Source organism: Triticum urartu, chromosome 6A (genome assembly GCF_056163025.1).
Source record: "Triticum urartu cultivar PI428250 chromosome 6A, HENAU_Tu73, whole genome shotgun sequence".
Classification (NCBI taxonomy): Eukaryota; Viridiplantae; Streptophyta; class Magnoliopsida; order Poales; family Poaceae; genus Triticum; species Triticum urartu.
The window spans coordinates 141,500,206-141,526,441 of record NC_141878.1 but is presented as its reverse complement, the minus strand read 5'-3'; the positions used below and the strand labels follow the sequence as shown (position 1 = coordinate 141,526,441).

General features: G+C 42.5%; 2 protein-coding genes across 22 annotated transcripts; one reads left to right on the top strand and one right to left on the bottom strand.

Annotated features, from left to right (window-relative positions):
• The first annotated feature begins 374 nt into the window (after nucleotides 1-374).
• Nucleotides 375-16,334, top strand: LOC125517180 (uncharacterized). 21 transcript variants are annotated; one of them, XR_007287454.2, is made up of 18 exons: nucleotides 375-830; nucleotides 1,551-1,654; nucleotides 2,315-2,446; nucleotides 2,527-2,675; nucleotides 3,049-3,117; nucleotides 3,986-4,042; nucleotides 4,118-4,219; nucleotides 4,767-4,876; nucleotides 6,096-6,192; nucleotides 7,273-7,383; nucleotides 7,593-7,658; nucleotides 7,829-7,961; nucleotides 11,228-11,317; nucleotides 11,891-11,961; nucleotides 12,171-12,322; nucleotides 12,881-13,005; nucleotides 15,028-15,134; nucleotides 16,017-16,334. XR_007287454.2 is itself a non-coding variant. In XM_087527088.1 (18 exons), the coding sequence occupies exons 6-9, from the start codon at nucleotides 3,435-3,437 to the stop codon at nucleotides 4,807-4,809; spliced, it is 357 nt and encodes a 118-aa protein (XP_087383214.1). In that variant the 5' UTR covers nucleotides 375-830; nucleotides 1,551-1,654; nucleotides 2,315-2,446; nucleotides 2,527-2,675; nucleotides 3,049-3,117; nucleotides 3,404-3,434; the 3' UTR covers nucleotides 4,810-4,876; nucleotides 6,096-6,192; nucleotides 7,273-7,383; nucleotides 7,829-7,961; nucleotides 11,228-11,317; nucleotides 11,891-11,961; nucleotides 12,171-12,322; nucleotides 12,881-13,005; nucleotides 15,028-15,134; nucleotides 16,017-16,334. The 21 variants fall into 21 exon arrangements, 4 of the variants coding, with proteins under 4 accessions (XP_087383214.1, XP_087383215.1, XP_087383213.1 ...); XM_087527088.1 differs by lacking the exon at nucleotides 7,593-7,658 and adding an exon at nucleotides 3,404-3,589; XR_007287453.2 differs by lacking the exon at nucleotides 7,593-7,658 and having other exon boundaries at nucleotides 6,099-6,192.
• Nucleotides 16,335-17,708: 1,374 nt separating this feature from the next.
• LOC125517178 (calmodulin-binding protein 60 B) lies at nucleotides 17,709-26,102 on the bottom strand. Its single transcript, XM_048682363.2, has 8 exons — nucleotides 25,776-26,102; nucleotides 22,461-22,536; nucleotides 22,281-22,339; nucleotides 20,372-20,865; nucleotides 20,137-20,297; nucleotides 19,856-20,059; nucleotides 18,714-18,903; nucleotides 17,709-18,489 (listed from the first exon to the last, which is right to left on the bottom strand). Exons 1-8 carry the CDS (start codon nucleotides 25,859-25,861, stop codon nucleotides 17,918-17,920), a joined length of 1,842 nt encoding a protein of 613 aa, XP_048538320.1. The 5' UTR covers nucleotides 25,862-26,102; the 3' UTR covers nucleotides 17,709-17,917.
• Between the last annotated feature and the right edge of the window lie 134 nt (nucleotides 26,103-26,236).

Genomic DNA, 26,236 nt, shown 5'->3' with positions numbered 1-26,236 from the left:
CAACTAATTATGTAGCGTGTGAGCTTCACCACTCTAAAATATGCAGAACAAGGTTCCCATTTTTATCTCTCTAGTCCTCATCAAGAGATATGAACCGGATGGATGCCGGAGGCTCCTCAGCGATTTGAGCTTCTCGGTCGTCCGATCGTTTTCTTGATTGCGTTCTGGCCGTTGGATCTCGGGCTCGGTCGTCGTGGGCCGTCAGATATTTACCAGATCGTTGTGAGCCGTTAGATAAAATTCAGTGCGCCCCGGTCGTGCCACCGCGCGTAATTCCAGCGCCCCCACGAGGGCATTTTCGTCATTTCACCTGGTGGGAGAAATGCCCAATAGCGCTGAGGTGAGTCCGTGGACAGCGAGCACCGGATCGTTCCCCTCCCCCTCCCGCTCGCTCGCTCTCCTCTCCTCCCCGCCCCCTCCCTCGAAACCCTAGCCGCCGCTACCCATCGCGCCCTACAGCGCCGCCGCTCTCGCGACGCCGTCGCTGCTCTCCTCTCCCTCTCTCCGACCCGAGCCGCCGCCCTCCTCTGCGTCTCCGACCTCCTCCCCATGGGATTGCAACAGAGCCCCCCAGCAATGACGACGAGCAGTAGCGGAGGGAGGACGAGGAGCACGACGGCGGCGGCGGGGAGCAGCAGCAGCAGGCCAAGGCGGAGCTGCCCTTCTCCGCCATGTGTGTGCAGATCTCCCGCAACACCTACCCCAACCTCCGCGCCCTCCGCAACGCCTCCCACGTCGATCTCACCGATGCCCCACATGTCAAGATCTCCGAGGGCGACTTCGGACACATCCTTGACGACGTGCCCCACCTCGCTGACTACTACGTTCCGGTGAGCAGCCCCCCTCCCCCTAACCTGCTCCTCCTCACTCGACCGCGAGTCATGGTTCGCTGTGACCTGCGGGTGCCATCGTTTCAGCTCGTGGTGATTGGTTTTGTGCGGTGTAGCTTTAGCTAAGCGACTGTCAGTACGAGCGAAATGATCCGACGCTGATTTGGCTGGAAACGTGACCGCGATGTGTGCGGGGTTTGGTTGATTTGGGATTTCTGTTGTTGAGCCACGAATACAGAGTGCTTAATGTCATCTCAATTTTTCTTACGTTCCAGCTCCACTATTAGTGTTGTTAAGCTGCTGAGAATAGAAAGCAATGTAGCAGGAATACAGAAGTTGAGGTTTTCATTGCTTTGGTCATACAGTTTTTTAAACTATATACTAGAAGAACAGGGTACTCATTCCTGCCTTCTAAGAAACTATGTAATTGACTGCTCATGTTGGTTGTAATACATTGCTAGACACAGAGTTGTACATTTTTCAGTTAGGTTTTTGCAAATCAAACTATATTCAACAAGGCATCTCTCCTTTTGAAACACGAACACTCAACCAGGGTACGCTACGCCCCTCTCATGTTCCTTTCATTTTTTCCTTAGTTGGGTTCAGAGATCATTGCACAATAAAACTGATCGATAACATTTTCATTGTGGTTCTCTAATCTTTTGAACTTGTTAGAAGTTTTCTAAAATCCAATTGTTTGTTATTTTTGGTACTTTTCAGGTGACCCATTGCAGTTCAGAGATGGTTTATATGAATTGTTTATGATCTAGGCCGCTACCAAACGCCTCTGGAGAGCAGTATACTATTTCTGAATTTACCAACACGTGAGTCCTTGCTCACATGGATTACATATTCCTATAGAAAATAGATTACTTTGCTAATAGAGTATTGATGAGTCTGGCTAGATTCTTTGCTCACACGGACTAGATATTCCTATAGAGAATAAATTTCTTTGCTAAAAAGTATTGATGAGTATGGCTACAGGAGATAGTGATTCTTTTGTAGCTCTTGATTTTGCTACTTATGCAAGGTTTTTGGCTTTAACCTTTTTTTTGGGGGAAAGATCATCCTTTCTGCACTTTATTCCCTCAAGATAAACTGCGTGATGGGATGAGTATGCATACAACACAACTATTGAACCAATGACCATGCTTGAATATATATTAAATTAGACATATTTTTTTAGTTATGACCTTTTTATCATTCTGAAGGTTCTTTATTCTAAGGTGAAAAGGGATTTTTGATTTTCCTTCTGCAATCAAAGTATCGTATCATGATAGTACCTACACGTCATGTTGAATGCTATAAAGAACATGATCAATTGGTTTCACAAGGAGATGAATATGGACTGGTTTAGGAAAAGAAATTATTTTGTACGTATGCATTGGTAATTGTTCCTCAAAAAGATGCTGGTTAAACTGAGTCATGTTTTGTATCTTGGTCTGTACCCTGCCTAATATCCTAATATTGAACGTGAACTTCAGATATGGAGTATTGGTTCTCCTGATCCTAACTTCACATTAGATGGCCACTCAAAAGGCGTGAACCGTGTTGATTACTTCACCGGTGGTGATCGACCATTTTTTATTACTGGATCTGATGATCAGACTGCAAAGGTGTGTCATCTGCAATGAATTGTGCTATTATGAGGGTATATTGGGATTGATCTGACTTATTACTCAATTTGTTGGATCAGGTTTGAGATTACCAAACCAAGAGATGTGTTCAAACACTTGAAGGACATGCACACAATGTGTCTGCTGTCTGTTTCCATCTAGAACTACCTATTATAATTACTGGCTCAGAGGATGGCACAGTTCGCTTGTGGCACTCTACAACCTACAGGTACTCTCTCTCTCTCATACTATGATATTGCTTGGGGATGATACTAACAGTGCGCTCTCCGAAAACCAGCTTTGTTTTACTAAAATCTATTTAGTTACACGCAAATACAGTTACTGGCCGAAGTTTTTTTTCTTCTACATGTTTTTTGTTTGCAATAATAGTAATATCTTCTACACGCAAATACAGTTACACGCAAATACAGTTCCCAACTCATGCCAGTTTATTTCTTTAAATTGGCAGTGTAGATAGTGCCTTGTTCATGAATCATGAGCAAGAATGTGGTCTATTCTTAATTCTTCCATTTCTCCCAAGCATTTAATTATTTCTTTTCTTGTAGAACAAGTGAATAACACTTTGCTTGATGCACTTACAGGCTTGAGAACACTCTTCATTATGGTCTTGAGCGAGTTTGGGCTTTAGGATACATGTAGGGGTCAAGAAGGTAATGAATATTTTGCTCTGCCTCTATTTTAGTTCTATGGTAATATGGTCAATGTGAAGGGCCAATACACGAATATGTCTTCTCATCTGCTACTGAAGCTCCACACGCACTAACAATCCATTTTCTTTTTCTGCGACACAATTTCCTATATTGTGACAACATTGTGTATCTGCTAAACTGTTTCTCCCAAAAAAAATCTTCACTAAAAATGCATAGTTCATGCTTTTATTTATTGTTCTTTCCTTTCAAGTTAAGGTAGTGATATATGATATTTTAATTTTTATAGGATTGTGATTGGATATGATTTAGGGAAAATTATGATAAAAATTGGCCGTGAAGTTCCAGTTGCTAGCATGGACAACAGTGAAAAAATCCTATGGGCAAAACATAACGAAATCCAAACTGTTAGTATCAAGACTGTTGGTGCAGGCAATGAGGTTCTTCTTCTTTGCCATGTTAAATGTGCAGGATTGTGAGTTACTTTTGGTGTAACCACATTTTTACATTTAGATATCCTATTATTTCCGGCATTTACAGTTGCTACGGTATAATAAAGCTCTTCTACTGAAGTGAAATGCATAAGTTCATGATTAGTATTAGCACAATATGGAATTGAGTGTTGGTTTTGAATTAAATTTCGATGGTTTAAAGAAGTGCGCATGAGGTTGTTATGACTTATGGATAAACACGTCATACGTGCCTTGATATTTTTGCACGTTGCCTTTACATGAAACTTTAGGAGATAGGCTCCTCTAGGATTTATATAGTTTCATTCTCTCAGTAGGTTAAGCTGATTTGCCTTGTCGCCTGTTCTTTCTTCTTGTACGTTTGTCTGTTCTTCCTTGATTTGGATCTGGTTTGTTTGCAGGTCTGTCGTTAGTTTAGCTGCTACGTCGGATCTGATGCTGTTTTCGCCGATATATAGGTATGCATCCATTCTGCTCCCTTTCTAGGCCGCCATCTACCGCATATATTTGATTTTACCTTTGATTTGCTGCAGATTTGTTTGTTGCCTCTTGTTTCACGTTCTTCCGGTCGATCGCTTGCTCGATCTGTGCCTGGACATCATCTCCATGTCGCGGCTTCGTGAACGGATCTTCAGGTCGACCACTCTTCTCCTCCTCCTTACTCCTCTTTTTCCCTAGGTTGGTGTTTGTACATCGTGGTGCTTTTCTCCCCACTTGATAGAAGAACGATTGTATAATTTCTTTCTATGCACTTCATCAAGCACATAATTTAACTAAAACTTGTGGTTTGTTATGGGGCCTGCATTTGTAATGGTTCATTAAGGTATCTTCAGTATTTTTTGTTTCTTTCCCTGTTTTGTCATCTTTAGTATTTTTTGTTTCTTCATACGTGCATTTTTATCGTCCCAACAATCCACTGGCCTGACGGGCACGCCAAGGCACACATTTAATTATCAGAAGATGGTTCTGTTTTTATGGGGCCTGCATTTGTAATGGTTCATTAAGGTCACCATTGAGCCGCCTTCTGTACTTTAGAGGCGTATTGTGCGGCTACATGTTTGTGTTTTTTTATCCATTCACCCACTGCAATGTAAATTCAAGTTCTTGGATTTTTATTTCTTGTTTCTTCTTTTTGGTGAGCGAATTGGCTAATTGAGCTATTTTCCTCTTGGTTTGTTGCAGCAATTGGGAAGGATCGTCCTGTATTATCTATCATGGTTATTAGCTAGCAAGAGTGATGCCACAAGTGGATCTGCCCAGTAAATTTGTTAATTACTTCCTTGCAAGAATGAGTTGAGTTTGGTTTCTAATCCCTCAAGTCTATTCAAGATTGCCCATTTTTTAGTTACATACAAATATGCACCTTGATTGCTATGCATAATCACGTAGGTAATTCCATCTCTTTTTGTTGATGCTTTATCCTGCTTGGATCATATATGCTTCTGTATAACACTGATTGAGGTGGACAATTATAAATTTACTACACGCATATAAGCTTTCTATACATAGATAACTAGAGCATTATAAAGTAGTGTGTCATGTTCTAATTATAAATGAAGAGAAAGTTAAGAACTTTGTAATTACATAGTAATCATGGCTAGATCGTAGAGGTTAGAGATGTACAAATGATTGATTAAAAATATATATTTATATTTGCAACAACACAATGGATCATGCCAGGTAAATATTTTTGTAGAATATAAGTCAGGTTTAGAACTTTTGACCACGACAGGTGAAAAACCAAAGTAAATCCATCGTATATATTCAGTATAATGTATATTTAGATATTCATGGCGCTGCATAAGCTTAATTAAGTTCCCTGGGAGCACTAGCTGCTCGTGTATACATGTATTTCTTGATTCTAATAAGATGCAGTCAATCTTTGAAAATACAGTAAGCACCTGTCATGAAATTTAGAACTGGCGTGATGTGTCTCTATGTTAATAACTATCATGCTTGCGTAGCTGGTTGATTTATTTGATTATAATCAAATTGGACCGTCATAATTTTAAGATCGTGATTATTCAGATGAAAAATGATCAAAGAAATACTGTACCAAAGTCACATCTATTTAGATCATGATTAGGCATACAATTGCTCCTTCAAATTATTGTGATATTGTAGTGCTCTTTAGTATTATGTATTGTGGTGCTGTACCTCCTTTTCTCTTCTTTCCTGGACATATACTCTGCACGGGAAGTTACCTATTGCCCGCTACACCTTTCTATGAACTTTTGTTAATAATCTGCCTATAATTATAAGAAAAAAAATGCATGAATGTATATAGCTTTGCACCAGGACACTTTACTTTTTCTATGACCTGTCATTTTTGTGAGCTGCAGACGATTTTGGCATTGATGTTCTCATGCAAGTCATCTTATCTTTACAAGCCTACTGATAGAATACACTCAAGATAGGACACCACATGTCACTCCTATGTTTATAAGCTTATAGAAGCAAACATTTTCATTATCTTTGGCACTTATATTGTCATAATATTAACTTGTGCAGCAGAGCTTTAAAATCAGAATGGGGCAATAAATGTGTCCACTATGACAAAGTGAAGACAAAACGAATGCATCGAGTTACTAATGCAGTGGTTTTCAAGGTTGGACATTGATATCAACTATGATTATTTAATAGAGAAATTCTGTTCATATGAAGCGAAAGAAAAGCATGCAGTACCTTACATTGACAGTGATTATTAGGCCATTGTGGTACTTCAAATTCTGATAAAGAATATATATCATGACCAAGATTTGGGATTTGGAGAATCTCAATTCTGATATGTACATGCATCTCCTTTTATTTTGTCACGCTATTGAATGTTCTGATATGGGACTACTTACTCTGTATATCTCTTATATATAATAAAATTGTCTATATGTAAAGTTTTCCTATTTTAGTTCTATTATGTTGATGACGAATGGTTCTGGAATTTGGAGATTAACATTTCATAATCTCATGTGCTAAATTGGATGCTACCTTGCTTCCAGCTTTTATAATCTCATGAGCCTGTTGAACTCAATGATGTTATTCTTCTGGACAGAGTAAATGTTTCTTCTTACTCTTGAACACTATAATCGGTTGCTCTGTTACATGTGTTAAACTTGCCTTCATACTAATGCATCATGTCGTTTGATCTTCCACGGCTTACAATATCGTTGGGTCCGGCACCCTCGCGCCAAGACGCATATTCTTATTCTTTATTTGCCAAGACGCACCTTTATTTGCCAATATCGTTGCAGGATTTAGCTACAGATAATCATTAATCAACTAATGTAATTTCTTTGCCAAGTTGTAGTTAGAGTTAAATGTGCCACTGGTTATTTTATATCCTTTATTTATTCTTATTCTTCTAAATGAAATAGGAGATTTGTTGGTGCTCCATTATCTAAATATCACTGACAAAATGTTATTCTCATTTCAGTTGAGAGAAAAGTTGCATACTTTGTGAACCAATTGGAGATTCATGTTGTTTCCCTAGATATTGTGTAGTTAGAGTTGATGTCACTGTTTATTTTATATCATTTGTTACTATTCTTTAATCGCCAAATCATATAGGAGATTTTGTTGGTGCCCAATTAACCAAATGTTACTGACAAAACTGACAAAATGTTGTTCTTATTTCAATTTGAGCGCAAATTGCATGCTATATAAACTAACGGGAGATTTCTGTTGTTACCAGAATATTGTAGGAAGGGTGGACTATGAAGGGAAACACTGGTGTTCTAAGATAGATGTTCTGTGTTTGAGATCTTGCCTTGGTAGCTGGATGCCTTGGTGCAAGACATTCAAGGTAAGATTGATCCCCTGTACCCATGAGTTCATTTCTCATGTAGAGTTAATAGTCCTGTTATTTTTCTATACACTATGGCAGAGTAGAGATATATTGTGTATGCCAACATGTATATAAGAGTAATAGTAATATGATACTTCTGATTGTAGATCCAAGGTTTTAAACCGACAAAAAATGCTATGAGTTCTCATATCAAATTTTTATGCCAGATGTGCATGCTCAAAGATTTTGGTCGGCAACTTATAGTGTGTATCAAAGGATTCTGAAAAAATAAGGTTGAGTTGTTATTGGACATTGGACCTTTATATCTTTTGCATGACATTTTATTTACTACTTGAGCTCTGTATTTTTCCTGTGCATATCTTTGTGCTAAAAAATGCATTTCTGTTAAATAGTAATTCCTAACTAATTGTTTCTGATAAACAATGATGCCTTCCTTACACAGGTTGTTTGATGCGTTCGTGCTCGTCGGCGGGACGGTGCAAGGCGCAACTCCGACACGGTTCCTCGTTGGTTGGACGGCGTTCAGGCGCAACCCCGACGCGCACTGAGTACTGCCTCGGCTACAGCCTCCCTCGGTGAGGTCCATCTTCCTCCCGCTCCTCTGCTTCGGCTACTGTATGGGACATTGCCATGGCTATATTGATGTGGTGCTTGTCTGGTTGATGCTCTATGCCCTACTCATGCATCGGTTCCTACTTGAGCTCTGTACTTGTGGATCCATGCCATTTTAGGGTTTGCAGGCTGTTGTTCATGTTTAGTTGCTATCATAGGAGCTAATGTGATGCTCTGGTTTACATGTGGATGCCCTGGTCCTATAGCTATGCTCCTGGATTTGCTAGATTGATCAGTGGCATTCGTGCTAGGGCGATGATGATTAATCGTGGCTGAAATAAGTGTGCCTTTGAGCAATCGTGGCACCTGTGCGTATCAGGTTGGATCCTCCCTCTTGTCTCTAGAATCCTTTTTGATCCTGTGATACTTGTTGTTGTCCTTGGATGGTCATTCTTGTTGAGTGATAACCAGGGCAGCTCCACTGTATGAACAGATTGATCTGGTGATAAGAGATGACGGGGGTAGGTTATATGATCGAGGAAAGGTGAATCTGAGCCCGCTATGCATCCCCTTGTTAGACTCTGAACTGAAATGGAGCTCTCCCATGCGTTTCCCTTTGTTAGAGTCTGAACCGAAATGGAGCTCTCCCGTGCGTTTGGATTCTGGACCGTCGGATCGAAATCTCCTCGCGATACAGGCCGTCGGATCTCGATGTAAATCGCTGTGGGTCGTTGGATATTTACCGATCAACTTCGGTCGTCGGATAAAATTCCAATGGCAACAGAATGTAAATATCATGCCCCCACCAGGGCATCTGGGTCATTTTGCTTGGGGGGGGGTATAAAATGATCGCGGCTTCCTGCGATGAAAACCTAGCTGCCGCCTCCTCTCTCACTCGCTCTTGCAGCTCCCTCCCTCCCTCCCACGCAGGTGGTTCCCATGGCGATGGCGGCAGCGGCCACGGAGGAGGGCGGCATATCAGCGGCGCCGGCAATGGTGTCCGTGCCGGCTATGCAATGAATCCTGAACCATTTTTTATTTGTATTTAAAGTTGTTGCTTATTTATGCTCAAGTGGTGTTCGTGCTACGGCGGTGATGATTACCTTGGCTGGAATTAGTGTGCCTTTGAGCAATCGAGGCACCAGTGGGTATCAAGTTGGATCCTCCCTCTTGTCTCTAGAATCCTTTTTGATCATGTGATACTTGTTGTTGTCCTTGGATGGTCATTCTTGTTGAGTGATAACCAGGGCAGCTCTACTGTATAAACAGATCGATCTGATAATAAGAGATGATGGGGGTAGGTTATATGATCGAGGAAAGGCAAATCTGAGCCCACTATGCAATAAAACTGCAGCTACCTCCCCTAATGTGTGTAATATTGAAGGAAAAAAAGAACTTTTCATGTCTTGCTACTTTAAAATTCCAAAAGGTTCATTCTTCTTTTGTTGGTTACTTAACCATGTTTTTTGTTTTGCTTTGGTTCTGGTTGAGATACTAAAGGTTGTTTATATATGAAAAGAACAGACACTTATAGTTTTGTATGCCTCAACTGTAGCTTAGGATCCAGTGTTGTAGTGCTTTGCCTAATTAAAAAAAACTATAATCAATAATAGTCATTCTTTCCTTGTGATTTGAACTCTGAGAGGGCCATTGATTCTTGATCTTAAGGTGACCCCATTTTTCTATGCCTCATGCTCATGCTGCTCTATGTTCCTTTTTAAAAATTCTTGCTTGCATTTTGGGTTGGTTTTCTGCTCTATGTTCCCTTTTAGCGTTTCTTTCCGTTGTTGCTGCACTCCCTTTTCTGTATACTACTTGATCTTTTTGTATCTCATTCTGCCGCTTCTTGGTTATTAGATGCTTTGAGTTTGAGTGGCTTGAAGATACAGATTACACAATGTTCTGTTCTGTCATATGCCATCTTGATATGGATACAATGTTAGCTTTTGATATGAGCTAGAATTATGTTGCCCCACCAGCCTGAAAATGTGATAAATAAAAGCCTAAAATGCTCGTTTATTTGTATTTACAGGCTTCGTTGTGTAGATAATTTACTCTTTGTTCCATAGGATCACATTTGGTAGTGGTGTGACCTGAACCTTGATTCTTTCTTCTTGCTGCTGCTGCTGTATTCTGTAATGGAACTGTTAGATAAGGTAGTTAACTGTCTAGCCGTAGGTCTTAGTAGTGCAGATTCATTTTCTTTTCTAGGGTGTGCAGAAAAAAATCAGGAGATGGTAGTAACTGGCAGCTACTTCTGAGTACAAATTTTGCTTTTCTGGATTATCATATTCCTTTTGTTTCTCATAATGAAGCCGCCGGGCAGTGCTCCAATATTGTATTACTGGGCAGTGCACGCCGTTGCCACCAGTTGCGCCTTGCGCGGCCGAGGGGCGCCAGCCGCAGGTGCTCGATGCGGCGCTCCCCTGTCACTCCTTCTGCGACCGTTGTAGGTGTTCCCCGGTCGTTCATCGTCCTCCATTGGCAGGAGGGGCTCGGCTGCAGTTCTGCTACAGTCAATCTCCTCTCTCTCTCTCTCTCTCTCTCTGCTCCACCCATCATCGTGGAATTGCAGGTCGTTCATTAACACTATTTGATATCTGAGAACTAGAAATGCTGAAATCTGAAAACTGGAATCTCCAGTTAACTGAATTTTTGAACGTTTAATCTTGTCTAACTATTTGTGAGGTTTATTGGGGTTTCCAGTAGATAAAACCTAACCCTATGTATTTATAAATGGAGCAGAATTGTATTTATAGAACTTTAGAGAATATATTGTTGTCTTCTTCATATTCTTTTATTACTGAGCCACCATACAAAACTCTCTAGAGCAGAACTCTATTTCAACTATAAATGACAGGAACAGAACTTTTATATATTTTCTGTGTGTAGATGCTTAAGCTTAAGCTTGTGTTATTTGCTTCAGTTAGATATTAAAGAAGACTGAGATTGAGTCGATGGTGTATATACTTGATATATATAAATGGTCAAAATACGGAAGTGCTTTTATGAAAGTCAAATATGCAGTTGTCTTCCTGTTTGAATCTTCATTGTTGATTCCAAGTTTGCTGCTTCCCAAAAAGTGGAGATTTGTAGTACGAACAGAACTTCAACCTATTCAACATAGATCTTAAACTGACCAGACAATAGTATAATATTTTTTATTTACGTCCTTATAATTGTATTGCCACAAAAAACAGATTTGGAATATCAAAGAAAGCAGGTTCTTATGCTACATAATTGTTTCCTCTACTTATAGTTAACCTCTCTAATTTGTCGTCTCTAACAGCCAAGATGAGTGCTCTACTCTTACGGCTCATGCTAACTGAACTGGTGATGTTTCTTTCTTCACCTCGATTGACGCCACATGTTCCCCCTGGTGAGTCTTGACACCATGTTTATACAATTAAGATCGTCCTCTGGTTGCTTGAACACATTTGATTTATTGCAAATTTTGGTACACTATTTTGATAGGAGTGTTCTTTGCTTACCGTTCACACTTACTAGGTGTTTTTCAGAACGTTTGTTAGAGCATAGTTCATATATCTGGTACCTTAGCATTGTTAGCTTTTAAACTTGTTTTATGTCCATCACCCAGACATCATCTTATGTTCTTCTCAATTTGTGTGCGCAAAAGTTGCAATTCCATGTTCTAGGCTTAGCTCAACCAGATAACATGTAGGGAGTTCAATTTTATTTGTTAATATAATGGTGGAATCATATATCTCTAAGGTGCAGTCATTAGTCAAGTGTCAGTAACTTGCTGGTAGTTCTATTATGTCATGAACTAAAATGTTAAGGAGATTTCTTCCGTTTTATGAATTAACGATGTGGCCAACTGTTGTGAAGTCTCAAAAATGAGAAATGGTTGTCCATCAGTTGGTTTCTTGATTTTCTGCTTGGTTTTGTGAAATACATTTTGATTAGGGTTAAGGTTGGCCTTTGGTCTCAGGTTGCCGCGTCGTCCTCGTCTTCGGCTTGCAAGGGACTGGATCTGGTGTGATTGATTCTTCCTCTCGCAAGGTGGGTACATCCTCTGTTTCGATTTCTTCCACGAGTTTTGGTTTGCTGACTGAGAAATTTCAAGCAGAAAATGCACATATTGTACTTCTCTTGACTATTGTTTCTTCCTCCATTTTACCTTTCTGGGTATGTCCATTTTTCATTAGATACTTTTCTGCAGCGCATATGCGACAAATTCACAAATTTATAATTTTGACGTACTGCTGAAGGTAGAGGGACAAAAATTGAAGATCCAAATGAGCGACTCAAATTCAGGATTTGAGTTACCAATGTAGTGTCTACGACTGGCTGATGGTTCAAGAGTTCGAAGAAAGTCAAGCAGAAGGGAATACTACACATGCCCACGCTGCTATATGCCAAGGTATCACTTCAGCGGTGTTATTAGTTGCCATTCTGTCCTGATACAAACATGAGCCTAGAGTAGAGGAAGCACAACCCCAGCAAGAACATTCCTGTCTCAACATATTGGAGCCCCACTTTTGCGGATTTTGCTAGAAGTTAAAACAGTTGCTACTGTCACAACATACTAGATGCAACTTAGTATGCTGCCCTATGTCCCTCTTAGTTTCAGCACCACAAGAGCAGTATTGAGATGATTGGAAGTTTCCTTCTCTTCACATCTATATTTTGTTACAGGTTAAAAGGTCTGAAAATCTAGGTATGCTAGCATTGACAATCTTGCAGCTCTTTTGAATTAGTCCTAAATCATAACAAAAAGCTTTCTGTCATGATAATATATATTTCCGGATACATACTAGAGGCTACATATTGGGCAATACTAGAGGAAACATACTAGAGGCTACATATTCCGACTTGCCAAGCCTTAAAGCCAAGTTTTTGTTCATCTATTTACCTACAAAAGATTAAGAGTTATAATAGATTCTCTGATCTAAACGAGTTAATGCAATGTTGCTGGCAGGTGCTAGAGGCCACATATTGGGCAGGAGCTTTCGTATGGTGTGCAAGTGCTAGAGGCTACATATTGCTGGAAGGTGCTCAATTCACATTAGGACAGCCCACCCCCAAGAAGAAATTAAAACAGAGGTGAGACCTCAACTTCATGCCGATAAAGTTAATCGCTTCACATATACACGGTCCTTCACTCTCACTGATAATGCACCTTCACTTCCTTTTACCTGCCTATGTAATCACAAATATGAGAAACCTATTGCCTTATTGAACTTTGAAGATCCACGTTCCGAGGTACATAATTGACTATATTGGCAAGTTACATCTTTTTTGTGGGCAGGCAAGTTACGTCTTAATTCTACTGTTTTGTCCAACCTTGCATTTTTTAAATCAATGGAGAAGACCAGTTCTCTCCAAGTGCGCATAGTCCTCTTTCCTGTAACCATATGAACTACTAAAGCCAATCTGTTGTTGGACTGGGTCACATACATTTTGTGCACCGCGCTTCCATACTCATGTCATATTTTGGCAAGGGCTATTCTCACTAACATATTCTGTCGTACCAACTGTCATCTTATGTAAACATGCTGTCAACCTATGAAACCTACTTCCTCCGTCCCATAATATAAGATGTTATACCAACCAATATATGAGTACATTGGTTGTAATAACATTGGACATTGCTTTGTTGAACATCTTTCTGAGTTTCACTTATGCAAAACAATGACATATTCTTTCTTGTGTCATATGGTGGTCTTTTTTGTATTTCAGTGGAACTGGACTGTGATATTAAAGATCATGCCACTGTTATGTTTTAGGAGCAAGTTGTTACTAATGTTGGATTATCAAATACCATTTTAAACTGGAGTTCACAAAAAAAGTCAAAACATATAGCGATGTAGCACATGATTTTACAAGTTAATTATCAGCACATATACATTCATTGTTCTTCACGGATTTCTTGATGCTAAAACCGCCTGATACATGGAAGTATACACCTCTGCTTACTAATAGGATCTATTTGAGTATGTACTCTAGCCTGGTTAGATATATCTTATGCATGTTCTTACCTTTGTTTCCTTAGTGTACAACCTTATACTTGGTGTCTTTTGAACTTAAAATGTATTACGTAACAACGGGTGAAAGAGCTGGTGTACATAATCATCGGAGAGTCGGGATAAAACTGAAAAAATGGAACTCTTGAGCTTTGTCACATTTTAGTAGGAAAAGTTGATATGCAGGTTGTCAAGAGCTTCTTTTTTGTCCATCAGATAGTTTATATAGCTTTGTCACCGAAGGTAAGTTTCGGATAGGGGATGCTGCTTGTGAAAATTATATACAACTACGAGTCCCTAGGTAAGTTCCGCATAGGGGATGTTGCTTGTGAAAATTATATACAACTATGAGTCCCTTTCTCTTTCCTGATATTTACAATTCCTTTTCAATTGGCCGTCACCGGCACTGGCTGAAATATTTAGTTCTGTTGTCGCGCACCTAATACTTGCACACTATTTGTTTATCTATTTAGTTGGTCCTCACTGAAAATATATATATTGTCCGCGATGGATGTCGAATTTGGTGTGGAATAGTTAATGAGAATCTGGAGAGTGCCTAATGTTACATCAACCTTTATTCCGTCCCAGATACACTATTAGTGTTGATCAGCTACAAAGAACACTAAATAATATATGGGGATTAGAATGTAGGTACATGGAATGCAATCCAGCAGAGGAACTCAACAAATGAATAGACTCATAGAAAGCTACCAGTTCACCTCACACTTGATCTATTAGCTTTTTTTATTTTTCAGTAGTAGCATGTATGCCATGTAGATGAGTTATTCATAAAACTTACTGGTTCTCTTGAGGAAACATCTACTTTATCAAAAGACATCAAAGCTAATTTTCTAGGATGATATGATGATACCTTATATAGAATCCAGTTTACTCGCTCTTCATAGAAGTGCTTTTTAAGTGGTAGAAGTGTGCAGAACATTTTTACTCCCTTTTCTCCATTAACTGTTCAATGGATGAATAATTATCTTTCTGCTTTAGGAATACTAGCTTGATTAATTAGTGTCTCTGTGCGATCGAAAAATTTGTAAGTCCTGAAAGTGAATCCTGACCGATGTACCCCTGCTTACCTTTCTATGCACAGATTATTCACTTTGTGAAGATCAATAACAATGAGGAGCAGATGCCGGCAGCTGAGGCGTGTTTGTCTGGTACACACGAGCCAATTTCTCCTGTTAGGGTGGACGACATGTATGACTTTACGTCTTTACCCCGCATGTCGGTCCTTGGTTTGCTTGATTTTTAATGAGCGATGTGAGATTGATAGCGGGTCACATGTTTATCAATGTTATTTTGGCATCATCAAATTACTTACCTGCCAGTTCTTCTGTCGCAACTCTCTATCTTTTTGTTTATACATTTAGAAATCTTGTCTTAGGTTACAACAACTATTAAAGTAGTTGTATCTTGGCCTCTTGCACTTTACCCGCGTTCAGTCTTCTCATGTTTGATTTTTATGCTTCTATTTTTTTGGCTGACGAGAGCTTTCATGGCTGCTTATGTCATGTGAGTAAGCCCATGCCAAATGTTAAAAAGTAAATAGGAATTGAGCTACAAATTCTTAGAGGAAATCAGATAGCTCCATTTGGAAGGAAAACTGAAAAACACAACTTCCAGTTGGCTTTGATAGAATAGCAGCAGATCCAACCATGGCTAGCCAGAATAGGTTCTTCTTCGTCAATTGGGCTAGAGAGACGATCGTGATTGGTCAATATGGTAGCATACAAAATATGTCACAATGTCAACCGACTGTAGATTTGATGGTCCAGTTTCACAGGCAATTGACATTTGTATCAATTATCCTGTGTATACATTATGCTATATGACCATGGAAGGTATGCCTACAAAATACAGAGCAGTTTGGTCTACAAAACATTTTACAAATATATTTGACGGTCCATATGTGTGTTTTCCTTTGACCCTGCAAAAGAATTGTAAAATGATGAGCAGTTCTGGAAAATACCAGAGGCCCAACTAAGCACAGTAGAAAGCCCGCATCTCACTTTATCATTATATAATTCATTTTGGTACCATCTGACCTAATGTTTTTCATTTCCTTCTGCTCCAAACCAGGCAAGCAGCCGCGATGACGGACAGGCCGCTCTCGCACCACCAGACTCCCTTCAGGGTAGTTACCCACGGGCACGTACTTTTGCCGTTTATTTTTACTTGTGATTCCGCTCGTTGTGAACGTGGCTCGATCCATGTTGTGGCCCAATTATTGTTTTTGTTTTGTTTTGATGGATCGTCTTGGCTTGCTTTTGGCCTGAAGTTGTTGCCTTGCTTTTGGCACACCTGATTCCACTACCTTTTGTTGTTGCTTGGACCAGTTTCTATGTAATGAACATATTTATATCAATGTTGTGCTTCTGTTATAATCTTGCTATATTACACTGGTGATTTTCGGTGATTACTCTGATTTCTACTTGCCCCAGTGAGTATTTACACGGTCATACTCATGTTGTATAATTCCTTTGGCTAAATTATATAATTCTGACAGGTTCATACATCATGTTAAGGAGTATTAAGTTATAGCACGCTTACTTAGGTTCTTTGGCATGTTATTCATAGGGTTATCAAGTAGGTCCTAATAGGGTTACTCACAGTATTAAGTTAGGGATTAAACTTGTGGCGGTCCAATATCATGCTATTGTGTATATTTGCAATGCTTTGGTCACTGTATTATCGTTACTGGATTGGATATGACTTTTACCCGGCAGCGGTGCTGCCTGGTGCGGCAAGCCGCACTTCCTATCTAGTAGTTTATGCTTGTAATAGTACATGCGTTACTGGAACTTATATGCTACATTGACGGAGATTGTGAACATGGTGTGGGAGGCGGTGTAGCCATCTGCGTTTGCTTACAGTTACGGGTAGCCTTCACAGCTTTGGGCGTCAACGAGAATGCATGGAGCGTCAACCACCTCGAATAAGATACATAGCACTTCAAAAGGAAAAATCAAACCATGATTAAAAACTTGAAAAAGAAAAGGACGCTACATCTACTAATTAGGGAGGAAAGGTATCGGGCTGAGGTGAAGGCTTAGAAGAAAAATCTCTGGAACACTCGCCATACTGATCGTTCAGTTGTGGCACCGATTCTTGCCGAAATAGGAGAGCTATCCTTATCTTTTCAAGTTTTTGTTATTCAGTATGTAACTCGTTCAGCAAATTTATCATCTTATCTTTGTGCTAAGCATGCCTGTACGCTGATGGTCACTGATAGCTGGCTGGACTCTGTACCTTCGTTCCTCATCAACAGCCTCATAGTTGACTGTTCGAGGACCGCCTTTGTTGAACAAAAGCTCCCAAAGTTTTCTGCAAAAAAAAGAAAAAGAAAAATCAAAGGGGGTAGGGGCTAATTAGGTGTGGACACGTACCTCCGTTCCTTTCGTCCGTAAGCTGGTATTCGTTGATTACATTTTCGAAAGAGAAAATTAATTGATATTTTTGAAAAGGAAAAGATGTGTGCACCAGTTTGCCCTCCATTCGACTAGAAGATGTCCACGTCCCTTCAGCTCAACTTCTCATAAATGGCATACTTGATTGCAACAAATACCCACCGTATGATCACTTGACAAACGAGGCCAATAACATAATGCCGACGTACCACCCCAACAAAACAATTTAGCATTACAAGAACGTTCTCCCAGAAGTTCTGGACTCCAACCGATTAATAGCCACAAATGCATAATACTGTCAACATCAATTCACACCGTCTTCTACAGTAATATTCTGCACAAATTAAGCTAAACGGAAACAAGCTAAACAAGAATTTATGTTGAAATTATACAAGGAAGCAAGTCGACATTTTTTTTACAAGGTAGCAGAGCTACTCGCTGTAGATTTACAGAAAACTAGTTCCAATGGCAATCACGACGAATATGTGAGAACCAAAGAACTAGTTCGCAGCAACAGCAGCTGGTATTTGAGATTTCAACAGTAACATCTAATGGCGAGCACACGCCAAAATCTTAATCCTCCAGCTCAACAATCTGCGCCCTTCTCTCGGCAGCTTTCTTCCTGACAAATATTCCCCATCTCATAGCAGCCTTTATCTTGAGCCACCCGACAACGGCTTTGCCCGATGGACGGCTGGGCTCACCTTCAGAGTCTGGGTTTGGGAATGGAGATGGAATGTCAGGGAAGGAAAATGTTTCGTCTGGCAAACCAGTAGAAGCTCCGCCCATATTGAAGATCCTGAGCAGCTGCTGCATGTCGTCACCCTCGAGCAGTTGGTGGCTTTTCATGCGAATGTCTTCAGTGAAATCATCAGCATACTGACCATCACGGTTGTGATGCCAATTATCGTAGCCGACGTTTGCTGGCTGAATTGGTTGACGTTGAGAAATTGTGTGATGCAACTGGCCGAGTTCCAGACCCATGCCATCACTTGCTGTTCCCTGATTAGACCCCATCAACATGGTAGGCGGCAAAAATGAAAAGGCATCGTCATATGGCACAGGCACATTAGCAGATGAACTCTGAAGCTGAACAGACTGTGTTGCTGTCTGGTTGCCATCATAACCTATAGAACCATTTGTGCCTGAAATGAATGAAACAAAACATATGGTTTTGAGAAACTGCTATTCCAGAGTGACATCATGAAATATTTCATACATCTCATACACCCTTTGCTTTATTTGTATGTATATATTTATATCCAAAATCAATGTTTCAGTTTTTCCAACGCATCAAGTCATTTTCCTACTTCAGAAATAAAATGGCAAAAATACTTAGAATTCTGTATCTAAGCACTTGTGTGCTTACCTGTTGTAGATGGTCCTGGCATACTCGTTGAAGAAATGCACTGTACATATGCAGCAGGAGCACGAGCCTCAGCTTGATTAGTTAATGCAGCCTTTTTCTTCGGTTTAGGGTTCAAGAGAGCTTTGCCATCATATTCAATAACATACATCCAATTATCATATGCTTTCTTCACCAGCCCATCAGCAAAATGCTGTCGCAAACAATAACATTCTAATCAGTCAAGATTTTATGTTAAAAAAAACACTTCTGCTGATTAGAGCAGAGAAAGCCGAACTCGCTCCTTGAAAAAATGAAAAATAAACAAGTGCCCCAGATTACTTAAACACACCTAAGCATAGTGTAGCACATCTCAGAAATTACTGCAGTTAATAGGAAGGCCAGAACAACTATTATACATTGGAGAAACTGGCTATACCTAAGGGTTTAACGTACCTAATGAGCATTCAGTGCGTTAAAAACATATAACTGTACCAGAAATTTAATACGTAGTGGTTAATACACATTATCCATGGCCATCATTCTTGAATATAAAGGGTGTGTGGACGGAATCAAGACCAATGTGATATAAGATGAAGTCAGACCTCAACATATTACTCCCTCAATCGCTGTTTCTTGGGCGTCTTTTCCCAGATCTAGGGCCCTGGAGGTTTTTCTCCTCCTTTCTCTTGATAATACTCCCGCTTACGTGACGTTCCTGTTCCCCTACCATAGTAAAAGCGCTAATAATCCCTCAAGTTCCAAAATCTAAACGTCCCGACCATATACTGGAAAAAAAATCTCTGGGACATCTCCTTTCATGTAGCCTGTTCAATGGTAGGCGGACTATTGGTGAGCAGAGATCAGGGCGAGCAAAGGTATGCAGACTCTGCATGAGATGAACTTCTCAGACGAGTGTGAGAGCAAAATCGACCAACTCTCAACTAATCACGTCCATGCCCAGAGTCCTTAATATTGACGCCCAAACTAAAGCGCCCTAGAATTGGGAACAGAGAGCATACCAATTTCAAAACTCCAAAACAGGATAAATTTAATTGCATTATCTAGGACGGGTGCATGTTAAAATGAATGGGAACAACATTTAAGTTCAACAAAACATAACACTAGATATCAAATGCACCCAAACATATGCCCATAGCACAAACCTTTTGGCCATCATCAAGACTCTCAGACGAATAGAATTGCTCGCCAGAAATCAGCCCACAGAATGCATAGAGGTCGTTGAAAATAGCACCAGCAGTTCTGTTCTCATCAGAATAGTATATGTAATATTTTCCACTCAAGACACAGGTTTTTGCATGTTCAACGAGGGAATCCCACATCTTGTTGGACATGCCACTTCCGAGGATCTAAAACAACAGAACAGTATATAAAATAGAACTAAAACAACAAAAGATCAAAGGCCGTGGAAAAGAAACGAACTTACAGTACGCAGCTTCTGTGGATCCCGAACCACAAGCCTAAGAAAATCTTCAACAGTTAAAATTCCAGATTTATTCAGCCTCTTATGGAATGACCCATCTTTTCCTATTTTCTCTAACCTCCAGACCTCATCCTTCAATGCAGGTGGATAATGCTTCTTGTACACTAAAGAAGTGAAATTCAAATTGTTCAGACATATGTCAAGCAGAAGCACATGATTACCATTACAGAAAACTTACATTCTCCTCTATGGTCCTTAACCATAAAAGCTTCAGTTTTTGCCTCACGGATGCGAACACCCTCACAAAACCCTGAGGCAATTTTCAAACCAAGTCTGAATTTCCTACTCCTTATCCAGCTAGAGTTATCTGTGAACGTGAACTCCCCGATTGTGCCAACACCTTCTTTCAGTGTGACTTGTATATCGCCAGTTATAATAGGTCGTTTTCCCTCACGCTCCTTCACTATATGACTGTCAAATTCCTCCTCTGTCCAGCCTTCCTCGTCCTCATTGTTGAAATCACCTTCTAGAACAACAATATCAAGCTTGGCAGACGACTCCAGCCCAGATGATACAACACAGCCATTGCCGGTATCAAGCAAAACAACATGAATTGCAGCCCCCTGCTCCCCTTCAACTTTTCCTCCGGTAAAAAGGGGAAGGGACAATCTTGTCCTGAATTGGAGTTGCAGATTTCTTCCACCAGGCCCTTCAATTCGCTTTGGAGAAGACCTGCATTATTCCAATCAGTAGCAGATAATTAGTATCAAGGTGGCTCCCAAAGAAGGCCATTTCACCTTTTAGGCCTCAAAGTTTACATACTTTGCGAGGATATAGCATGATGCGTGAAGCCAAATTACATTGCACACCGCAAACATCAAGTTACTTGTAAGACCATCATGTGTTACTTGCACTATATTGATATATTTTACAATTCAGTAAGGAAAGGGTGTTATGTGTCATACTCCTTCCATTTCAAAATAATGTCCTCCTGGAGCTCCAAACATTTTTAGCCGCTTTAATTGCTTTTTTTTCCCGTCAACAACGTCATAGCAGATAGAGCTAGTTAACTCCTCCTGATGTTTGCACTTCCCAAATAATTCATCTTTAGATCGCATGTGTTAGGGCAGGAAAAAGAGGTACGCCTATGTCTAACCCTAGACGAACATCTATTTTGAAAGGAATGAAGTGCACAACTAGAAGGTATAAGGAAATACTAGGCTACGGTGATACTCCCTCCGTCCGGAAATACTTGTCAGAGAAATGGATAAAAATGGATGTATCTAAAACTAAAATACGTCTAGATACATCCATTTCCGGACGGAGGGAGTACATGAATTTTTCCTTAACACACTGACAAAGCTACATATACATTTGAAAACTTATCAAGTATTCAATAGTGTAGTTCCTCTAGTCTAGAATTGACACTGACCACATGGGATCTCCAACTAAAACATAATAAGCCACATAAAGTATCTTCGATTTCTATGCAAATCAACCATAAGAAAAGATCCCGCTTCCTTATTGCAGTCCTGAAGTCAGGTGTAACATGAGTCTATAGATTGAAACATAGAAAGAAATTATAAACGGAACGGAACCGATTGTGCCCCATTTACGCCAAGAGATGGACCTGTTGATGGGGGAGGAATGTATGTGGGTGTCAATAGGAGAGGTAAGCTATGGCTTGGCTGCTCGCATACTCCTATGTCAAGGTAGGGTTAGAGGTCATGCCTAGGTTGTTTGATGAGCTTTCTTTTCTAAAAAAAATGAGACCAACCCAAGGGCTAACCCTCATTGGCTTTTTTTTACAGGAGAAACTCCACGAGCAACCGCGTCAAAGCCGAGGCTCGAACTCAGGTGGGCTGGCAGCTACCCCAGCTGCCCAGCCAACGGGTCGACGCCACGTCCTCTGAGCTTTCTTTTCTGGCAGAGGGCTGCATAGCCATGTACAGTGTCCATAAATATTTCAAAAATAATCTGATACACCTTTGATACATACCACAGAAGGCATATCCGTGTCAGGTACGTATCACAACATGGAGAAAGCACCAAACAAACGGTTCAGTGCATCTTAAACGGAAAGTAACATATTGACGTTTTAACAAAGAAACTAATATATTTGCTTCATTGTTGGTTTGATGTCATACCTCCCAGTGATTGCAGCAGGACCAAGTTTTCCCAAGGCGCGCTCCACTTCTTCACTAACCTACAAGCAAAATACAAAATTACAACCAACACAAAGAAACACAAAATGACAATATACATTTTGCAACTCCATAAAGATATGTCATAACAGTATTCCTTTTTAATACTTGCTTTGTTCTTACCACTCTACGGAGAATTGGTTCCAATGATGAGCAAAGCCTCTGCAGACTATCCACCTTTAGTGCTTCAACAATAACACTGTACAAGCAGAATGAATAAGTACAAAAACCATGATTAAATGTTGTTCCAATTGAAAGGTAAACCCAACAAAAAATGTTCAGTAAAACCATTTAAGATAATACTTAGCTAATATTCAACAGGCCACAACTCAACATCATAATGTTACAGCACTTCACAGTCTTCTAGCATTTTGAAATAGAATTACGAGTACAGATACATGAAAGCGAAAGAGACACACTTGTTAATGAAAGATGGTAAAATAATACTTCTTAATTGTCCTACAATGATTTATGTAGTTTTGTAGCACATCTAAGTATCCAACACCGCATGTTCACACAGACCACAACCAAGAATGTGCCATGTGCCAAACACACTGGAAACGCTTTCATATGTTCATATGGTCACACTAAACAATGTCAAGCTTTGGCTATTAAAAAATAGGAAAATGGTATGGAGGTTATGCTTAGAGCATCTCCAGCCACGCCCCCAACAGGCCCTCCCCAGGCGTTTTTTCCGCGCCGGCGCCCAAAAATCGGTCAGTCGCGCCCACAGGAGCCCGTTTTTCGCCGGCTTGCGCCGAAATTGGCGTCGGCGGCCCTAGGCCGAACCCGGCGCGCTGGGGGGCACCGGGGCGAGCGGCTTTGGCGCGAAAGAGCCGCGGGCCCGCCGAGTCAGCGGCACGCGCCTCGTCTTCCCCAGAACGCCTCGGTTTCCCATGGGGAATCAATGGCAAGGCTGCCGCCGGTCAGCCTTGCCATTGATTCTTCACGGGTGGCGTGTCACGGGCGGGCGGGCGCGGCGACACCTCCCCTTCCGCCATGCGTACACACGGCGCGGGGCTATAAAACCAAAGGCTCCCCCTCGCCGCCAAGCTCTGCCTCCCTCCCGTCCGCCGCCGAGCTCCCCTTCCCTTTCCCTCTCGATGGCCGAACGCTTCCCTGGCGACGCCGCGGCGGCCAACGGCTTCGGCCGCCGCTCGCTCCGGGAGTGGGAGGCGTACCTCCTGTTCAAGGCCAACATCCCAGCACCGCCGGACATGCGCGCCGGGCCGACGGGGTGGAAGCTCAACAACGAGGGTGTCCCCATCCCCCCGGTGCCCGACGTCGAGGCGCGCCCCGGCATCTTCGCCGCCGAGGTCGACCGCGTGCGTTCGTCCCTGACGGAGGAGCAGCGCTCCCTCCCCCAGTACGCCGCCGACAACCACGCGGCGTGGGCGGAGTACTTCCAGCGCCGGCAGGCGCAGCGGCTGGCGTCCACGAACGGGACGCCAGTGGTGGGCAGCGTCAAGAACAGCGACGAGCGTCGCGTCTGGTGGGGCGTCCCGGGCCGCACACTCCACGAGGTGCTGGCGTACCTCAAGGGCGGCAATGACCCGCCGCTGGCATACCCTGCCGCGGCGGTCGTCCCGCCCCCACGCCGGAGCGCCGGGCCATGGGTGCCCAGGAGGTTTGGCTCCTCCTCGTCTTCCTCCTCTTAGTCGTCCTCTCGCTCCTCCTCCCACTCTTCCGGCTCGCCGGCGTTGTTAGGCGACAAGGCCGAGCCGGCCGCGGAGACGCCGCTCGGTCGACGCACCCGCAGTGTCGGCACCGTCATCAACGAGGGCGGCAGGCGCGCCCCCTCCTCGGCTCCTCCGCGCTACGTCAAACCAAAGACGGAGCCGGGGCTCGCCATCGTCAAGACGGAGCCCGGGCTCACCGGCGGCGTCAAGGAGGAGGAGCTCGACGACGCGGTGGCCCTCAAATGGGCGCGCGATGACTGGGCACACATGGAGCTGGAGCGCCAGCGCCTCGCCTACAAGCGCTTCGGAGCTCGGCGCCGTGGCCGGGACGAGGGAGGCGTCGTCGTCCGACGACAGCGACAACGGCGTGCCGCCGCCACCGGTCCGCCATGGAGACGCCGGGCAGGGGTCCAGCAGGGGCGGCCGCGCCATCAAGAAGGAGAAGGCCGCCGCCGCCGACGAGGACGGCGGCGACGTCGGCGACTTCGCCGAGCTCAGCGACTTCTTCGCCCCGTAGTTGGTTTTTTTTAAATAGCTTATGTAATAACGCCGAACATGTCGAATATTATGTCAAGTTTGCCGATTTTAGCGCCGGCTCGCCCCCAGGGGGCGCGTAAAATCGCCGCTTGGGGGGCCAACGGCTGGAGATGCTCTTATAAACATGACGCCCAGAGATAGCGCTTTAGAGATAGTTCTTGCCATTAACTAGGGAGATTCTTGTCAGTTGGCCAGTTGGGGTATTTTGTAAACGAACAAGTTCAATGAGATAGCAAATAAGACAATTTTAACATGGCCAGAGTGCTAATTTATGTATTTGCTTAACTTATGTGCATGAGGTTAAAATATATAACAAAAGAATAGAGTGAATGACAAGCCTGGAGTTAAATTTGATTTTGTCTGTATGTGTGCTGGATGATGCACACCACTTTTCTTACTCCCTCCTTCCATCTATATAGGGCCTAATGCGTTTTTCAAGACCGTCTTTGACTATTGACAAAATTAATAGTACATGACATGCATAATATGAAAATTATATCATTGAAAGCTCCTTTCACATACGAATTTGATGATGTGTTTTGTGTAAGTTGCATGTCATATATTATTGCTCTAACATTTGGTCAAAGTTAGCCTCGAAAAACGCATTAGGCCCTATATAGATGGAAGGAGGGAGTATATTGTTTTCCATGGTAAGCATAGGCGTCCATGAGTGTACATCCTTCTATAACAAGGTCACGAGCGTGCTCCTGAAACTACTTATAACGGATCTTGTCCTTTCTCTCAACAGTTAACTGCCAAGTTAGCAAGTTACCAAGAATTCAGCACTTCCCAGCAAGTCACACCAATCCCAGCTCAAATTCTTCCTAGTACTGCGTGGTGATCCCAAAAGGCACTTCAAAACGCCCATGGTTATCAAAACCATAACTGAAATTCCAAAGCTATGGCTAGACGCAGCAACTAGAAGACCAATCATCACCCCGCTAATAACAACCTGACCACCGCTTGTCCATGAAAAAACAAACATGTCTTCAGATTTTCAGCTAGACGGCCCAAGTCGCAAGCAACAAATCTGGACACAAATTCCCAAATCCCAATCATAGAGTGCCGTAAGCCGGCGCTAAATCACGAAGGCTTTTGAACGATCCAGCATACGGACCCAAGCAACTCCACTGGCTAGCACTCGCGCGGCTGAACCGGCACGACTATAAGGAAATCACATCACGCACTTAAAAGGGGTGCTAAAACTGAACGAATTCCTGACCTGGCAAGAGCCGGGGGCCGCGACCGCTTGGCCTCAGGGCGGCCGTCGCCGGCGGCGGCGGCCTCCAGCCCGCGCTTCTCGTTCATCGCCGGCAGCGAACCCTAGCCGGCACCCGCGTCCAGATTTCGCGCGACCGCCGCCGCCGCCCTCACCGATTCGGCGCGCCGGAGGAGTCGATCGGCCGCGGTCGGCTGGGCCGGGCGCTGGATTCGGGGCCGGGCGGATGGGATCGCGGCGATGAGGTCGGGGAGGTGAGGGGAGAGAAGGCAACGGCGCGTCGGCGTCGGCGGGGGGGCGGATGGGTCAGAGATCCTTTTGGCGAGACAGATAGAGATTGTACCCATCCACTGACGAAAAGCGCGCGGGGCCCACGGCGGCAGTGTGACGTCGCCGCCCGGCGGGTGACGTGTCCGCGGGCCCAGGCGTGGTGGCCTAAATATATTCTATCCGAAAGCCCAGCA

Bases quoted from the DNA above. Each gene is read 5' to 3' on its own strand.
- LOC125517180 (XM_087527089.1), top strand. From the start codon at position 3,435: ATGATAAAAATTGGCCGTGAAGTTCCAGTTGCTAGCATGGACAACAGT. The intron at 3,590-3,985 runs GTGAGTTACTTT...GTTTGTTTGCAG, and splicing joins CATGTTAAATGTGCAGGATT to GTCTGTCGTTAGTTTAGCTG. The intron at 4,043-4,117 runs GTATGCATCCAT...GATTTGCTGCAG, and splicing joins CTGTTTTCGCCGATATATAG to ATTTGTTTGTTGCCTCTTGT.
- LOC125517178 (XM_048682363.2), bottom strand. From the start codon at position 25,861: ATGAACGAGAAGCGCGGGCTGGAGGCCGCCGCCGCCGGCGACGGCCGC. The intron at 20,866-22,280 runs GTATGACATCAA...GGAATAATGCAG, and splicing joins CCTGCTGCAATCACTGGGAG to GTCTTCTCCAAAGCGAATTG. The intron at 20,060-20,136 runs GTAAGTTCGTTT...CTGTTGTTTTAG, and splicing joins ATCCACAGAAGCTGCGTACT to ATCCTCGGAAGTGGCATGTC.